General features: G+C 48.4%; 1 protein-coding gene across 2 annotated transcripts in view; it reads left to right on the top strand.

The window, feature by feature from the left end:
- Nucleotides 1–18,676, top strand: part of STK10 (serine/threonine kinase 10) — an 87,105-nt gene that overhangs the window by 36,473 nt on the left and 31,956 nt on the right. The window contains exons 1-4 of one of the 2 annotated variants that reach the window (XM_011947792.1): nucleotides 335–896; nucleotides 3,893–4,023; nucleotides 11,096–11,219; nucleotides 11,675–11,854. In XM_011947792.1, the coding sequence (XP_011803182.1) occupies nucleotides 594–896; nucleotides 3,893–4,023; nucleotides 11,096–11,219; nucleotides 11,675–11,854 (738 nt within the window). In that variant the 5' untranslated portion in view covers nucleotides 335–593. Of the gene's footprint in view, nucleotides 1–334; nucleotides 897–3,892; nucleotides 4,024–11,095; nucleotides 11,220–11,674; nucleotides 11,855–18,676 lie in introns of those variants that run through there. The other variant, XM_011947791.1, reaches the window with a different exon arrangement.

Raw genomic sequence — 18,676 nt, 5'->3', positions numbered from 1 at the left:
CCATTTTCCCACATTATCACAATTGGCTGGAATGGAGTGGCCACTGACCCCTCCCTATGGGCCATGAGCTGGCCAGCTGGCCACAGCTGCCTCCTAGGAAGAATAACAGCTATTACATTCAGCTAAGATTGGAGATAGCGAGGAGATTGCTATGCCTCAAAATAAATAGTAATTTTTTATGGTTAGGCAGTAGGGAGTGGTAAAGACCATGGCTAGGGAGATGTCTGCTCTCCTTTCTTGGCCCTGGCCCACTTCATCTTGAGGGTGTCCGACTCTCTCCATTGCATCTCTGACTCTTGCCTTGAACATACAGCAGCATGGCCTTGACTATCTTTTTTTTCTCCTAGACTCTGGAGAACCATACTCAGAACTCCTCTGAAGTGAGTCCGCCAAGCGTCAATGCCGACAAGCCTCTCACGGAGTCATCTTCCACCGCGCTGGCACCCAGCCAGTCTCAGGACAGTGTGAATGAGCCCTGCAGCCAGCCCTCTGGGGACGAATCCCCCCAAACCACCAGCGCCCCAATCGTGGCCCCTGGAAATGAGAACGGCCTAGCAGTGCCTGTGCCCCTGCGGAAGTCCCGACCTGTGTCAATGGATGCCAGGATTCAGGTAGCCCAGGAGAAGCAAGTTGCTGAGCAGGGTGGGGACCTCAGCCCAGCAGCCAACAGATCTCAAAAGACCAGCCAGAGCCGGCCCAATAGCAGCGCCTTGGAGACCTTGGGTGGGGAGAAGCTGGCCAATGGCAGCCTGGAGCCCCCTGCCCAGGCAGCTCCAGGCCCTTCCAAGAGGGACTCGGACTGTAGCAGCCTGTGCACCTCTGAGAGCATGGACTACGGTACCAATCTCTCCGCCGACCTGTCACTGAACAAAGACATGGGCTCTCTGTCCATCAAGGTAACGCCGCCTCTCCCACCACGGACTTGCAGCGAGACCATTGCAGGATGTTCTGCAGCTTCATTTTGCTTTCAAAAGCGTTTAGGGGCTTTCTTGCATTTTAAGTGGTTCATTAGGGAGTTTTGGTTTGATTCATAGTTTAATTTCCAGAATATCTGAGTTCAGTGTGGGATTTAGGAACGTCAAGCAGTTGGTCTGGGTTTAAATTTCAAAGCTTGGTAAAATGCGCTGGTAAAATTTGGGAGCGAGAACTCTCAGGCCTTAGCTACAAATGAATTGCTGTCATTGGGAGGTCAACCATGAGACCCAGCTGGTACCTGGTAAATCCAACTAAGGAAATAGCTCAAAGCTGTCTTTCCTGCCTCCCGGGCCTTTCTGGAGGTGGGCAGTGTTGTGAATGACAGTAGCCACCGCACTAGAGGCCTGGGCGTGAGGCGAACCCTGTACAAGTGCTTTAAAAAAAACAGACAGCCTCCTTCATCCTCTCACATTACAGATAAGCTGATGGAGGCTCAGAGAAGTGAGGAGCCAGCCCAGGCCCTGGAGTGGGAAGGTGGTCAGACCCTAGGCTCCGAACTCTAAACTCTCCCAGTGGGAGCCACGGCCTCCTCCTTCTTAGGCAGCTGGAAGGGGCTGACTCCTTTCCTGGCCTCCCCGATAAATCCCAGGGTGTTACTAAACTCACGATGGGTCACCTGACCCTCTACCCAAGGCTCATTTTAGAGGAAATACTGTATGGTTTTGTTTTTCCTTCCCAAATTTAGTTGGTGAAAAACACGCAGTAGAGACTCGAACATATTTGCTAAGCAAAGGGGAGTGACAAGAGCCGCAACGGCCAATCAGCTTTAGGCAGGGAAGGGAAGCGCAGTTCCAACAGGCCACGTGACAAGCATGCACAGCAGCTGTTATCTATGAGTAGCGTCTTCCTTCCGACAGGTATCCTGCCACTTTTCATCCTAAAGACACTAGGTGAACAAAAGGGTTTTTTGTTTGGCTTTTTAATGAGACAGACCCACCTAGAGCAGGGGCTCCCCTGCTCTTCTCAAGGCTGTGGAGAATGTTCCTGGTTGACTGCAGTGTGTCAGGGACCTCAGGCTGTTCTAATGAGAGTCCCCCGCTGCGCCAGCACCCCTGGGCGTGACTAGGAGCGTGTTCTTCATGGGTGGAGGCCCCCTGGCCAGGAGCAGTTCTCAGCAGAGGGCTGTGGCTGTGGATGCCCTTTCTTCGCCTCCGCTCTCGCTCCTGCCAGCCTCCACTTCTCACCACTGGTCTGACCCATCCTGCCTGGGTCCTGGCACATGTGAGCTGGCCACCATAGAGAGACGAGAGTCGGGCATGCTGGGTCTATGCTGATGCTGTCCAGCGCCCCTGGGCGAGGTGCCATGGGCAGGAGACAGGGGCCCAGACTTCAGGGAGCAAGAACAGTCTGCCCCTCTCGACTCAGCAGGAGTGGGGCTCAGCATCCTGCCACGCTGGTTCCTCACTCTTCTTTCAGGGGCTGGGAGGCCCTTTGGTAGGAAAAGGGCTGGGCTACACCAAAAAGAGTCTTTGGGCCGGGCGCTGTGGCTGTCGCCTGTAATCTCAGGACTTTGGGAGGCCGAGGTGGGTGGATCACGAGGTCAGGAGTTCAAGACCAGCCTTACCAACATGGTGAAACCCTGTCTCTACTAAAAAAAAAAAATTAAAAAATTAGCCTGGCATGGCCATGTAATTAGCTCATGCCTGTAATCCTGCACTTTGGGAGGCCGAGGCGGGCGGATCACGAAGTAAAGAGATCGAGACCATCCTGGCCAACATGGTGAAACCCTGTCTCTACTAAAAATACAAAAGTTAGCCGGGCGTGGTGGCAGGCACCTGTAGTCCCAGCTACTCGGGAGGCTGAGGCAGGAGAATTGCTTGAATCTGGGAGGCAGAGGTTTCAGTGAGCCAAGGTCACGCCACTGCACTCGAGCCTGCCAATAGAGTAAGACTCTGTCCCTGCCTGCCCCCCCCCCAAAAAAATTAGCCGGGTGTGGTGGCGCAGGCCTGTAATCCCAGCTACTCAGGAGGCTAAGGCAGGAGAATCGCTTGAACCCGGGAGGCGGAGGTTGCCGTGAGCTGAGACTGCGCCACTGCACTCCAGCCTGGGCGACAGAGCGAGACACCATCTTAAAAAAAAGGAGCTTTTGAAATCAGCCAAGAGGCCAGAGGCAGTGGGCAGAGTGGGAGGGTTATGGGGACACCTTCAGAATCAGAGCTGAGAACTTCCAGAGGGAACCACGTATTATGACACACTGACACCTCCAGGATTCCGGGTGGCACCTGCACAACCACTTGTGGCATGTACGATTCCTCACAGTAAAATATCACGATGATGCATAATCTCATGGTGGCTCCCAGCAGGTTCAGGCCAAGTCAGCTTTGGCTACCAAACCAGTTATGAAAAGAGCCTTTAATTTTTGAGTTCCTTGGGATTTTGGCACCGTGTGCGAGGGTTGTGTGTGGTCTGCAATAATAACCGTGAGAAAGAAATGCCAAGCATGGAACATGTGTGGGGAGTGGGCACTGCTCTGTGGATCCACCGTGTGTTCTCTCATTGGATCTTCACAACCACCCTGGGAGGCAAGTAGTGTGATTATCCTCCCTGAACAGGTGAGGAAGCTGAGGCTCAGACAGGACGAGAAGCTGGCCCAGAGACACAGAGCCAGTAAGTGGTGGAGTGAGGGTTAGAACGCAGCTCTTTCTCACACCATGTCCTGGATGCATGAGAGGTGCTGGCAGCAAGGTGGGGGAGGCCTCAGCACAGTGTCCGAAGACTGAGACCTGGGAAAGGCAAGGGAATAAGCTCAGACCCTCCGGCTCCTAGGTTAAGTTGAGGCAAGAGGGAAGATGGATGGCTACATCTCTCTGGGGGTGGTGCTGAAGCTGTGGGCCCAGCAGAGCTGTGGCCTCACCTGTCATGGCAGGTGGTCCTTAGCTGCAATTCTGAGACTTGTCTAATGGTTTTCCCTGGCCAGGACCCGAAGCTGCACAAAAAAACCCTCAAGCGGACACGCAAATTTGTGGTGGATGGTGTGGAGGTGAGCATCACCACCTCCAAGATCATCAGCGAAGATGAGAAGAAGGATGAAGAGATGAGATTTCTCAGGCAAGCCTGGGAAGGGCCACCAATGGTGGTAAGAGGGTGGGGCTATGGTAAGAGGAGTGGGCATTGGCCCTTTTGGTGAGAGGGCTGTCTGTCTACAGCATGAAGTGGGGGAATCAAGGAGACAAAAGGAAACTCATTTTGCCTTAGATCCTGCACTCCCCCATCTATCCAACCATTCATCTATCTATCCACCCGTCCATTCATTTATTCACCCATCTATCCACCTGTTCACCTATGTATCTATTCATCTATCCACCCATCTGTCTACCCACTCTTCCACCCACTCACCCCTCCACCCATCCATCTACCCACTCACCTTTCCATCCATCCATCCAACTGTGCACCCATTCATCTACCCATCTACTTAATCATCCATCCTTCCATTCATTTATCCACTCATCTATCCACCTACTCAGCTATCTGCCTGTCCATCTATCCACCCAGTCGTTCACCCATCCATTCATCCATTCATCCGTTCATCCATCCATCCATCCATCCATCCATCCATTCATCCATCCATCCAGTCATCCACTCATTCATCTACCCACTCACTCACCTTCCATTTATCCATCTAACCATCCACCCATCCATCTACTCACTCACCATTCCATCCTTCCCTCCATCTTCCCAAGTATCCATCTGTTTATCCATCCACCCAATCACCCATCCATCCATTTATTCTTCCATCCATTTATCTATCCATCCCTCTATTTACCTACTCCCTATCTACCTTTCCATCTGTCCACCCAGTCATCCACCCAGTCACCCATCCATCCACCCACCCACCCATCTACCCATTCATCCCTCCACCTATCTACCTAACCATTCATCCATCTATCCATCTATGTATCCACCAACCCACCAGGTTGGAGACAAGGTGGTGACCCAAATAGATAAGGCCATTGCCCTTGTAGAACTTAACACCTAATGGGCCAACATACAGTACACAAGATAATCCCTGATTGTCCTACGTGCCATGAAGGAAGTAACAGGTGACATGATGGTGAGTGCTTGGAGTGGGGAAGGCTGCTCCAAGGGAAGCCCCTGAGCCAGCCCTAAAGGATAAGAGGAGGAGAGCTCGGGGAGCCCAAGGGAAACTGCAGTTGCTGAGACCCTGAGTAATAACTACTCAGCTTCTTTAAGGGGGACTGGTGGAGGGAGACAGGGAGATCTTGACTCTCTGGGCAGGCTCTGGGCTCAGGCTGGGGCAGTGGCCAGGAAGTGGGAAAAACATGGTCAGATTTGACCTACATTTTGGAGGCAAAACCAGTGAGCTGGTGAAGGATTGGAATGGGGAGGAAGGTGTGAGGCGAAGCTGTTTGCTGGAATCCATCTTTATACTTTTCAGTTCTTCATCCCCCACTTGCAGCCCTCCTTCGGGAGACCCTATTTCCACATTTTGTAAACAAAGGAGGAAACACTGTTTCTGGGCAAGTAAGTCACTTGCCCCGGGTCTTCCAGTTGGGTGTGGGTAAAGCTGGGATTCTAACTGGGTCTGTCTGTGTGAGAATTCCTTCAGGTTTCACTGGACCGTATAGCTGGCAAGGGTTGGGGGAGCTTAACACTTAGGGAGGCCGTGGAGCCATGGAGTTCCCTGGGGACCAGGCCTTTGCAGGGTAAATTCATGATTAGTGTAGAGAAAATTTCTGGAACATTAATCACATGTTTTTATACATGTGAATTAAAATTTTTAAAATTTTATTTGTTTGTTTTTATTTTTTGAAACAGAGTCTTGCTCTGTCGCTCAGGCTGGAATGCAGTGGTGCGATCTCAGCGTAGTGCAACCTCTGCCTCCTGGGTTCAAGTGATTCTCCTGCCTTAGCCTCCTGAGTAGCTGGGACTACAGGTGCCCACCACCACGCCCCGCTAATTTTTGTATTTTTAGTAGAGATGGCGTTTCACCATATTGGCCAGGCTGGTCTTGAACTCCTGACCTTGTGATTTGCCCGCCTCGGCCTCCCAAAGTGCTGGAATTACAGGTGTGAGCCACCATGCTCGGCCTAATATTCATATTCTTTTTTTTTTTTTTTTTTTGAGACCGAGTCCCGCTATCACCCAGGCTGGAGTGCAGTGGCCGGATCTCAGCTCACCGCAAGCTCCGCCTCCGAGGTTCACGCCATTCTCCTGCCTCAGCCTCCCGAGTAGCTGGGACTACAGGCGCCCGCCACGTCGCCCGGCTAGTTTTTTGTATTTTTTAGTAGAGACAGGGTTTCACCGTGTTAGCCAGGATGGTCTCGATCTCCTGACCTCGTGATCCGCCCGTCTCGGCCTCCCAAAGTGCTGGGATTACAGGCTTGAGCCACCGCGCCCGGCGATATTCATATTCTTTTAAAAGCATAAGCATGCAGCTGGGCACAGCAGCACACACCTGTCATTTCAGCACTTTGGGAGGCTGAAGTGAGGGGATTGCTTGAGCCCAGGAATTCGAGACCATCCTGGGCAACATAGTGTCTCTACAAAAAATTTTAAAATTAGCTGGGCACATACCTGTAGTCCCAGCTACTCAGGAGGTTGAGGTGGGAGGATCACTTGAGCCTAGGAGGTCAAGGCTGCAGTGAGCTGTGATCATGCCACCACACTCCAGCCTGGGCAATAGAGCAAGACCCTGTCTCTCAAAAATAAATTTTAAAACTAAATTGTAAAAAATAAAAGCATAAGCCAGGCGCATTGGCTCACACCTGTAATCCCAGCACTTTGGGAGACCTAGGCGAATGGATCACCTGAGGTCAGGAGTTCGAGACAAGCCTGGCCAACATGGCAAAACCTGGTCTCTACTAAAAATTCAAAAATTAGCCAGGCGTGGTGACGGGCGTCTGTAATCCCAGCTACTCGGGAGGTTGAGACAGGAGAATCACTTGAATCCAGGAGGCGGAGGTTACAGTGAGCCAGGATTGTGCCACTACACTCCAGCCTGGGCAACAGAGTGAGATTCTGTCTCAAAATAAAAATAAAAATAAATAGATAAATAAGCCAAAACCAAATAAAAGGAGTTTTAAATGTTCTGGATCACTTCTCCCTCTGGGAACAGGAAGAGGAAAGACAGATTTTTCACTTGTTAGTGTGGTATCTGCATACACCACACACACACACACACACACACACACACACACACACGCACACACTGGTGTCATCTGTGTGGATTGGGAGGCTAGGGCACAGGTTGTTTTGGCAGATGTTCTAATGGTCACCTCAGAGGCACTCTGGACTCTGAGCTTCAGCCTCAAGAGGTGGGTTTTCATCACCTCCCCTCTGGGCAGTTGAAGTTCCCAGGGATAAAATTGTAGATTGGCCACACCCCATGAAGAAGCAGTGCTCTCTGGCCTTGGCTGTGGGTCCCCACCCACCTCCTAAGCAGAGCCGCTGTGTGCTACTCAGGGTCAAAAGGTGAGACTTGGAGGAGGTGAAGAGGTGCTCGTCAGGAATCAGGATTTTCTCGTTTGCCTGCCAAGGTCTGGAGGTCTGAGCAGTTGTAAACCAGGCCAGGCTGCCAGACCCCAGGGGTGTGGATGTCCCCGATCATTCCCTGCTGGCCCAGGCCCCTGGGCATACCTGACCCCTGGCATTTTTGGAGAATTGGGTCACACCTCGGCTTTTGAACTATGTGGTTGAGCATTTATCACATTCCCAGACTGACGAGGCTTCCAGGCAGAGCTCTTCCTGTCCCTCCCTAAAACCACTTCTGCCATTCCCTTGCCTTTGAGCCCTGGTCTTCTCCTTGCCTGCCTTTTCTTCTGAGAGCACAGGTGGGCCAGGGAGTGCTACAGTCTGGCTGCCTGCCTTCTTTCTGTACTCCTTTTTATGCTTTTTGTCAGTTCTTCTCTAAACCTTAGTTTCTCTTGAGTCAGGATTTCCATTTCCTCATTAACACTCTCGAAAACTGCCTCTTCTCTTCTCGCTTTCCAGAGAAGCAGAGGCTCAGTCTTCCCTCTGTGGCTGGAGAAAGCACCTCTGGCTTTTCCCAGAGTCAGGGCAGCCATTGCCTCTTCTTCCTTGGTAGAATTCGAGCAGTTGCCACTTACAGAGTGCTGGTCATGTGCCACGTGGGCATCTGACCTGTGTCATCTCATTTATCCCTCAAAGGACCCAAGAGGTAAAGATCGTTAGCCTCATTTTGCAGAGGAGGGAATGAGTGCCACGAGGATGAGTGACTCTCCAAGAGGTCACCCAGCTGGAAAGCTGACTGAGCCTAGATTCAGAGAATGTGCTTGGCCTCACCGCACTGCCCAACCCCTCCTTGTGCTGCTCTTGGGGGGCAGTTCTGTAAGCAGTTATGGTCCCTCCGAGCCATGAGGAAGGCCGCTGGGGTCAGAGCGTGGCCTCATGGGAATCAGCATGGCGCTGCACTGGACTAGGACACAGGCCTCAAGGACCCTGACCCCAAGAGGCCGCCAGGAGCCCCCAGTTCAGTCAGGAGGCCCAGGTTCTTTCTGTAGTAGTTTGATTTTCTTTTTTTCTGATTATATAAATAACATGTAGCAATTTTTTCTTTTTTCTTTTTTCTTTTTTTTTTTTTTTGAAACAGAGTCTGACAGAGTGCAGTGGCACAATCTCGGCTCACTGCAGCCTCTGCCTCCCAGATTCACACCATTCTCCTGCCTCAGCCTCCGAGTAGCTGGGATTACAGGCGTGCACCACCGCACCTGGCTAATTTTTGTATTTTTTGTAGATGGGGTTTCACCATGTTGGCCAGGCTGGTTTTGAACTGACCTCAAATGATCCGCCAACCTCGGCCTCCCAAAGTGCTGGGATTACAGGTGTGAGCCACCACACCCGGCCTACATAGCAATTTTTAATGGATTTGCTCATTAAGAAACATGGTTAACGCTTGGGGCTTATCCCTCCAATATTTTTTCTGTGAGTACACACATATACATACTGGCAATATAGATATAAAATTAGGGCATGTGGCTTAGGTCAATTTTTTTTCTTTTTTTAACACAGGATCTTGCTCTGTTGCTCAGGCTGGAGTACAAGTGGCATAGTCATGGCCCACTGCAGCCTGGACCTCCTGGGCTCAAGTAATCTTCCAGCCTCAGCCTTTTAAGTAGCTGGGACCACACAGATGCACCCCCATGCCCAGTTAATTTTTGTCTTTTGGGCAGAGATGAGGTCTCACTGTGTTGCCCAGGCTGCTCTCGAACTTCTGAGCTCAAGTGATCCTCCCAATTCGGCCTCCCAAAGTGCTGGGATTATAGGCATGGGCCACCACGCATGGCCTACATAAAATTTTTATTTTTTAGCAAGTAATAAAGGTTGAACATCCCAAATCAAAAAATCCAAAATCCAAAATGCTCCAAAATCTGCAACTTTTTGAGCACTGACATCAGATTCTCACTGGAACATTTCGGACTTCAGATTTTCAGATTAGGGTTGCTTGTTCAGTAAGTATAATATTCTAAAATCTAACAAAATCTGAAACCCAAAACACTTTTGGTCCCAAGCTTTTTCAGTAAAGGATACTCGACCTGTATAAGGTCATGGTTCAAAATTTTTTTAAAAAAAGAAAGAAGATAAACAGTGAAAAATTTTCCTCCCTCATTTTCCTACCAGAAATCCAGTTCTCTTTCCTGCGTTAATGTTTTATGATTTAATCCTTCCAGAGATACTAGAAAAGTAAACAATACATATATGTGTGAACAGATATTGTTGTCCTTTTTTCTCCCAGATAAGATGGCATAAGAGACCTATTCTTTAATGTCTTGCTTTTTTTTAACCTAGAGATTATTCCATATCTGTTCATAAATATTATTATTATTATTTGAGACAGAGTTTTGCTGTTGTTGCCCAGGCTGGAGTGCAATGGCACAATCTCGGCTCACTACAGACTCCGCCTCCTGGGTTTAGGTGATTCTGCCTCAGCCTCCCGAGTAGCTGGGATTACAGGCATGCACCACCACGCCTGGCTAATTTTGTATTTTTAGTAGAGATGGGGTTCTCCACATTGGTCAGGTTGGTCTTGAACTCCCGACCTCAGGTGATCTGCCCTCCTCGGCCTCCCAAAGTGCTGGGATTACAGGTGTGAGCCACCGTGCCTGGCCGAATTATTTTTATTTTTAATAGATGTTTCCTTATGTAATTAAACATTTTCTAAAACTTGATTTTTTTAAGGTTGTATAGAATTCCATCATACCGATGTACTTTATTTACATAGACCTATATTGATGGACATTTGCTTCCAATTTTTTACTAAATAACATTGATTTTAAATAACTGCATATTCTTTTTTTTTTCTTTTTTTTTTGTGGTGGTGGTGTTGAGATGGAGTTTCGCTCTTGTAGCCCAGGCTGGAGTGCAATGGCATGATCTCAGCTCACTACAACCTCCACCTCCCAGGTTCAAGTGATTCTCCTGCCTCAGCCTCCTGAGTAGCTGGGAGTACAGGTGCATGCCACTATGTCCAGCTAATTTTTGTATTTTTAGTAGAGGTGGGGTTTCGCCGTGTTGGCCAGGCTGGTCTCGAACTCCAGACCTCAGGTGATTCTTCTGCTTTGGCCTCCCAAAGTGCTGGGATTACAGGTGTGAGCCATGATGCCTGGCTGACTATTGTTATTCAGTGGTCTTGTGCATCTATAAATATTTCTTTAAAATCAGCATCCAGAAGTGAAACTACTGTGTCAAAAGACATAAACTTATTACCAAATTGTCCTCCAGAAATGTACGAGTTTCTACCGTCAAATTTTCTACAACACGAAAATGTAGTTTCTACATCAGATTTTCTGCATCATGTTTTCTACATCATAAAATTGTGGTTTCTTTTTAATTTGTCTTTTACATCTATATAGGTGATTCTAAAATTTCTTTTTATCTTTTGCTTCATGTCTGTTCATGTTCTTTGCCACTTTTTTTGGTTAGGATAGTCTTCCTTTTTATTGATTTGTAGGTACCCTTTATTTATTATTAAGGTTTTGTCTGTCAATAAATATCAAATGAAGCCTGAGTTCTAGTCATGCCTATGACCAAGACTTGTGTGATTTTGCTCCATGATCCAACCCTTAGTGTTCCAAGCTGCAAATACTGTGATCCCTGAGGCCAGTTTCTTACTATGACATATCTGTATCCTTTAACCTTTCAGGCGCCAGGAACTCCGAGAGCTTCGGCTGCTCCAGAAGGAAGAGCATCGGAACCAGACCCAGCTGAGTAACAAGCACGAACTGCAGCTGGAGCAAATGCACAAACGTTTTGAACAGGAAATCAACGTGAGTGCGAGAAAAGATGGGACCCTGAAGGGCTTCTTGCCTCTGTGTGTTCTCTCAGTGGAAGCTACATAGTGGGAATGATTGGGTAGTGGAGAGTAATTCACAATAATTGCCCAATTCCTGGAGGCTTCCGGATCTTGTTAGGCGGTGACTTGTTAACACAGAATCCCGTGAAGGTCACAGTGATCCCGAGTCCCATGGGAGGATCTCCAGAGGGGAAATAACCTTTACTGAGCACCGTGCAACAACACATGGTCTGGTCTCCCGTTTGCAGATGAGGAAATGGAGACTCAGATTAAGTAACTTGCCCCGGGTCACACAGCAAGGGGGTGGTGGAGCTGGGATTCAAGCCTAGGTCTGATCACAGGCTCTGAGTTCTCCCCATCCCACTCCCCATGTCCCTCCTAGGTACAAAGTGACTTTGCTGAATTTCTCGGAATTTCTGCTCCTTTCAGGCCAAGAAGAAGTTCTTTGACGTGGAATTAGAGAACCTGGAGCGTCAGCAGAAGCAGCAAGTGGAGAAGATGGAGCAAGACCATGCCGTACGCCGCCGGGAAGAGGCCAAGCGGATCCGCCTGGAGCAGGATCGGGACTACGCCAGGTTCCAAGAGCAGCTCAAACTGATGAAAAAAGAGGTGAGTGTGTGCTGGGCAGGGGCAGGGGCAGCTTGGAGTATTAGTGCCTTCTTGGTTGCAAGTGATTGTGGCCCCAACTCAACCTCACCTTGGCAACAAAGGGGTATGACTGAAGAGCTCGGGAGCAGGTGAGCCTGGATCTGTGTGCCCAAGCTGCACCACGAGGAGCCACTTCTCCATCTTGTGAACTCTGCTTTCCTCTGTGTTGCTGTGGCTTAGGACCCTCACCGTGTGGCCTCAGGCAGCTTCCTTTACATCCTCCCAGCTTAGCAACCCCTGCTGAGAAAGAGCAGGGAATAAGGAAGGGCTGGTGGCCCAGGGGAATTTGAGATGCTGTTCCCAGAAGGGCCAGTGGGTGCTGGGTGGGTGGGCACATACAGCGTGCCCTCTACGCTCCACCCTCTCTACCTCCTCCTCCTCCCCATGTTGGAAGGGGAAGGGGAGGGTGGAAGGAGGAGTCTGGTCCTGAGGCACATCTCTTGGGCTGCTCTGGAGAGAGGCATCTGGGTGTTAAAGAACAGCCCATGCCTCCCTTTGTGGAGGACGGAGACAAGCAGGAACACCAGGGCAGGCTGTCCCCTCTCCCAGCTGGGAGCAGTGGATGAGCAGCCTCTGAGGGTGGTCCTCAGGACCTCAGAGCCCAGATTCCAGGCTTTACCATGGTGGGCATGACATTTGGGGCATCCCAGAGGCCTTGGGCAGCTGCCTATGGGAGCCAGGGCTCCTGGCCAGCTGAGCAGTTGAGGCAGTCACCTTAAGCACAGATGTACCTCGGAGATACCGCGGGTTTGGTTCCATACCCCTGCAATAAAGTGAATAAAAAATAAAGCCAGTCACTATTCAGTAAACCATGCTGTACACAGATGTGCTGTCACCTGGGCTTTGTGGCACCATTTTTAGAGCACAGGCAGAGTAGATTTAGCCTGACTTTTTTTTTTTTTTGGAGACGGAGTCTTGCTCTGTCACCCAGGCTGGAGTGCAGTGGTGCAGTCTCAGCTCACTGCAACCTCTGCCTCCTGGGTTCAAGCAGTCATTCTGCCTCAGCCTCCCAAGTAGCTGGGACTACAGGCGTGCACCACCACACTTGGCTAATTTTTGTATTTTTACTAGAGATGGGGTTTCACCATATTGGCCAGGCTGGTCTCGAACTTCTGACCTCATGATCTGCCCGCCTTGGCCTCTCAAAGTGGTGGGATTACAGGCGTGAGCCACCGCGCCCAGCTTAGCATGATTCTTTTTTTTTTTTTTTTTTGAGACGGAGTCTCGCTCTGTCGCCCAGGTTGGAGTGCAGTGGCCGGATCTCAGCTCACTGCAAGCTCTGCCTCCCGGGTTTATGCCATTCTCCTGCCTCAGCCTCCCGAGTAGCTGGGACTACAGGCGCCCGCCACCTCGCCTGGCTAGTTTTTTGTATTTTTTAGTAGAGACGGGGTTTCACCATGTTAGCCAGGATGGTCTCGATCTCCTGACCTCGTGATCCGCCCGTCTCGGCCTCCCAAAGTGCTGGGATTACAGGCTTGAGCCACCGCGTCCGGCCACAGCTTAGCATGATTCTTAAGGGCCCCTAGGATTTTCAAAATGGTAAATGAGCATTGGCTTCAACTTCAAGTCATCATCAGCATTAACCCCTAACAAGAGAATCAGCCTGTCCTTTGAAGCTTTGAAGCCAGGCATTGACTTCTCTGTAACTTTGAGAGTCCTAAATGGCATCTTCTACCAAGAGAAAGCTGTTTCATCTACACTGAAAATCTGTTGTTTAGTGCAGCCACTTTCATCAATGATCTTAGCTAAGTCTTCAGGATAACTCACTGCAGCTTCTCCGTCAGCACTTGCTGCTTTACCTTGCACTTTCATGTTGTGGAGTTGGCATCTTTTCTTGAACATCATGAACCAGCCTCTGCTAGCTTCCAGCCTTTCTTCTTCAGCTTCCTCACCTCTCTCAGCCTTCACAGAATTGAAGAGTTAGGGCCTTGCCCTGGATTGGGCTTTGGCATAAGGGAGTGTTGCAACTGGTTTATCTTCTACCCAGATCACTCAAACTTTATCTCAGCATAGGCCGTTTTGCTTTCTCATCATTCATGTTCATTGGAGTAGCACTTTTATCTTTCGAGAACCTTCGCCTTTGTATTCACAACTTGGCTGACCGTCTGGTGTGGGAGGCCTAGCTTTTGACCCAGTAAGTTTTCTCCATGCCTTTCTCACTAAGCTTCATCATTTCTAGCTTTTGATTTAAAGTGAGAGACATGGCAACAACTACTTTCACGTGAACACTTGGAGGTCATCGTAGGGATATTAATTGGCCTCATTTCAATATCGTTGTGTCTCAGAGAATAGGGAGGCCTGAGGAGAGGGGAAGAGACAGGGGAAAGGCCAGTCTGTGGAGCAGTCAGGTCACATTCAACATCTATTGATTAAGTTTGCTGTCTTATATGGGCTCGTGGCACCCTATAACAATTACAGTAGTGACATCAGATGTCACTCATCACAGGTCGTCATAATAGAGATAATAATAATGAAAAAATGTGAAATATTGCGAGAATTACCAAAACGTGGACAGGAAGTGAGAACACGCTTTTGGAAAAATGACGCTGATAGACTTGCTCGACACAGAGTTGCCACAAACCTTCAATTTGTAAAAATCACAGTATCTGCAAAGTGTAATAAAGTGAAGCATGAAAAAATGAGGTATACCTGCACATTTCAGAGGACCCAAAAACTCAGTCATCAAGATAAAATAAATTTTAATGCAGCCGGGCGCTGTGACTCACACTTGTAATCCCAGAACTTTGGGAGGCCCAGCCGGGCGGATCACTTGAGGTCAGGAGTTCAAAACCAGTCTGGCCAACACGGTGAAACCGCATCTTTACTAAAAATACAAAATAATTAGTCGGGCGTGGTGGCGGGTGCCTTAATCCCAGCTACTCGGGAGGCTGAGCAGGAGAATTGCTCGAACCCAGGAGGCAGAGGTTACAGTGAGCCGAGATCACGCCATTGCAATCCAGCCTGCGCAACAAGAGCAAAACTCCATCTCAAATCTGTTCATTTCTGGATTTGTTCATTTCCAAAGAAGCCAGACAAACAAACAAAAAGTCCAATATTGAATAAATAAAATAGCTACCAACATGCTAGGGAAGCATATAGACTGGCTGACTAGAGATCTAGAGAGATCTGCTTTAGATGGGTCTGGGAAAGCCTCTCAGTGTTTGACACGTAAACTGAGTACAGAAGGATGCTGGCAGGCCTAAGAACCTTCCAGGAGGGTGGGACAGCACCTGCAAAGGCCCTGAGGTATGGGAAAGAGCTTGGAGTGTTCAAAGAGCTGGAAAACCATCCATGTAGCAGGAGCTTAGGAAGCAAAGGGGAGATTGGCACAAGATGGAATCAGACAGGTAGGCAGAGACCAGCTCACGTAGGGCAGTGGGCCACAGGCAGGAGTGTGCTATTTTAATAATCCTGTTACCATCCAGTCCTTACATAGATGTTTTAGCATTAAATGAGAAGTACATTCAGGGTGACGCAGTATCTGCTCAGAATAAGAGCTGGGTAGATGCCCATTCCCTCCTTGGCTCTGCGCCCTGTCACATGTGCACACCTCGTGTATGTGTGTGTGTGTGTATAAGGACTTGTAAGAGTGGAAGAGAGAGGAGGCAACTGAGGAAGTTGCCTAGTTTAGGAGGTGATGGGGGAAGCCACAGATCTCCTCACCCTTCCCTTTCCCAGAACATGCCCTTAACAAAGTTGGACTTCTCACCAGCAGGATTCCAGGAAGGTTCTCAAGCCTGCTACTGAACGCTGAGGCAGAGTGTGGGATTTGGCACCTGGGGTTCTAATCACATTCAGTTTTTTAAAATATCTTTTTTATGGGTGTTTTTCTTCAAGAAGTTTTCATGGAAAGAAAAAGCTTAACTTCTTTGGTCTTTTGGCTTTTTTTTTTTTTTTTTTTTAAATGATGAGGCTGGAGTGCAGTGGTGCAATCACAGGTCACTGCAGCCTTGAACTCCTGGGCTCAAGTGATCCTCCTGCCTAGGCCTCCTGAGTATTTGGGACCCTGCTAATGTTTTAAAATTTTTTTTTTTTTGTAGGAATGAGGGTCTCACTTATTTGCCCAGGCTGGTCTTGAATTCCTGGCCTCAAGTGATCCTCCTGCCTCAGCCTCCCAAAATGTTGGGATTACAGGCGTGAGCCATTGCACCCAGACTCTTTTGGCTTTTTGAGGAGGACAGGGCTCACACCATTTAGTAAGATAGTGTCCCAGTTACTGGTCTTTCTGTGTAGACAAACTTTGCTTGCTTTGATTTTGCAGCTCACTTATGTAACAGATAGCGATGGCAGGAGGCCAGTGAGAGGCTTTGCCCCATGGCAACCCCAGATATCCCAGATGGCACTGTCTTGCCATTGCCTTTTCCACACTCCTAAGAACTCCTTCTCTATTCCAAAGGTCACCTCTGTGAGGGCTGCAAGGTGCTGGGTGAGGAAGTAGGAATTCCAAGTAGGAATGGGAGGTCTGGCTCATTGCCCTTGACATAGTGGTCAGGATGCAGCAGCAGGGGTGAAGGACAAAACTAGAAGGGATGAGACCCCCCCCAGGTGAGCAGCCTCTGAACTACCTACAGATGCATCAGCAATTCCAGTGCTGCAACAGAGTAATTCCCACATGGATGCTGGAGAGGGGGACCATACACAGATGCAATAGGCACTTTCCTTTAACCAGCCCAGAGCAAGGAAGAGTGTACCTGTCCATTTCCCTACGATCCATTCAGTGTGAGAGAGCATGTCATAATTTAAATTCAGGCATGGAAAACACACACCAAAAAAATAAAATAAAATAAAATTTGAGAAGCCTCCTGGGACCCTCTTCAGAATTACAGCAATTGGTGTGGAATATTTATCATGCTAATCACTTTTCAATATGGAGATATGTATATAGGAAAAATAATTATTAGCAAGGTAGTTGAACAGGGACCTATTTATTCTTCATGTCAATTTCTTTTTTTTTTTTTTGAGACAGAGTCTCACTCTGTCACCCAGGCTGGAGTGCAGTGGTGCTATCTCGGCTCACTGCAAGCTCCACCTCCTGGGTTCATGCCATTCTCCTGCCCCAGCCTCCTGAGTAGCTGGGACTACAGGCACCCACCACCATGCCTGGCTAATTTTTTATATTTTTAGTAGAGACGGGGTTTCACTGTGTTAACCAGGATGGTCTCAATCTCCTGACCTCATGATCCGCCCACCTTGGCCTCTCAAAGTGCTGGGATTACAGGCGTGAGCCACCGCGCCCAGCCATTCATGTCAATTTCAAGTAATTCACTACATCTTCCTGTATATATGCATATATACATATACAATTAATGTGGATACATTCTCACAACTCTGTAAGTAGGGACTTGATGGTCTGCTACTCAGTTCCTGTAAACCCAGTAATCTTTAGCATCCATGAGAAACTGGCTTGACAGTTGTAACTCCTTAGATCACTGAAATCTGAAAACAAACCTAACCAGTCTTGAAGGAAATCTTTCCAGAACTCTGTTTCCCTGCCTTCCCAGGCAAAATTCATTAAACAGAATTTAGCTATTAAATAGTTTGGATCTCCATAACACCACAGAATTGTAACCCTCAAAGGATCCCTAAAGAAATTTTAGTTGAAAGCCAGATTGTTTTTCCTGATGAGAAAATAAGGAACTCTAACGAGTTCAATAACTTTTCTGAAGACACATAGCTGGACTAGAATGCAGGTTTTCTGACATCCAGCAGAATGCAGTTCCCCTGCCCCTGCCTCTCAGTAGATCTCAGCAGGAGAGCAGTGCTGGTACGTGAATGTCCTCAGGGGATACTGATGGATGGAAGTCGTGTGTCCCTTTGTCAAGTGGCCCCATGTGACTCAACTTTTACTGTTCCTTTGCCTTCGCCCTCCATGGTCAATGGTGTGATGTTTCTTAGTGTTTTCGGTGCCTTTGGCAGAAATCCTTTACTAAACTGCTGCTTCTAATCTTCTGTCCTGGAAAATCAAAAAATCATGCTTGAAACAGCACAGTTTTAAGCTCATGAGGCCTTTAAATTGTACGATGCCTGAGATGGTGCTGTCGAAAGGCATTTTGGCAGACACCACAGCCAGATGCTGAACTAGGGTTATATAGCATCTCCAAGGCAACCCTTTGATGTGGAAGCAGAAGTGGCACAAATAAGATTTTAGATATTTTACTGGGACTTCTAAGACAGTGATTCTCAACCAGGGACTGCTTTGTTCCATAGGGGCCAATTGGCAATATCTAGAAACATTTTGGTTGTCACCACTGGGGAAGCAAAGGAGAGGTGCTACTGGCATTGAGCAGGTAGAAGCCAGGGATGCTGCTAACTTCCTAAAATTCACAGGACAACCCCCACAACAAATGCACAGGGCAGCCCCCACAATAAAGAATTCTCCACCCACAAAGTCAGTAGCGCTGAAGTTGCAAAACCCTGATCTAAGACCATTAAGGCCAAAGAACGTAGGAGAAGGATTCAGATTACAAATCTAAGACCATGAAAAAAAAAATCCAAGAATTGAAAGAAGAGACAATGAAGAATAGCTGCTGGCATTTCGGGGTCAGATGCTAAGTGCATGTTTGACTTTATGAGAAACTGCCAGACTGTTCCAAAAAGGGCTGGATCATTTTACATCACAGTGAGGTACAAGAGTTCCAGTTGCTCCATGTCCTCACCAGCACTTGCAACTGTCAGGTTTTTTTCATTGTGGTTTTAATTCACATTTCACTAACAACTAATGATTTGTGTATCTTTTTGTGTGCTCACTACCCATAAGTATTTATTTAATTTAATTAATTAATT

The sequence above is a fragment of the Colobus angolensis genome, unplaced genomic scaffold (genome assembly GCF_000951035.1).
Source record: "Colobus angolensis palliatus isolate OR3802 unplaced genomic scaffold, Cang.pa_1.0 Scaffold27, whole genome shotgun sequence".
In the NCBI taxonomy this organism is placed as follows: domain Eukaryota; kingdom Metazoa; phylum Chordata; class Mammalia; order Primates; family Cercopithecidae; genus Colobus; species Colobus angolensis.
Note: the sequence above shows the minus strand (reverse complement) of the source record. Positions and strands in the feature narration are given on the sequence as shown.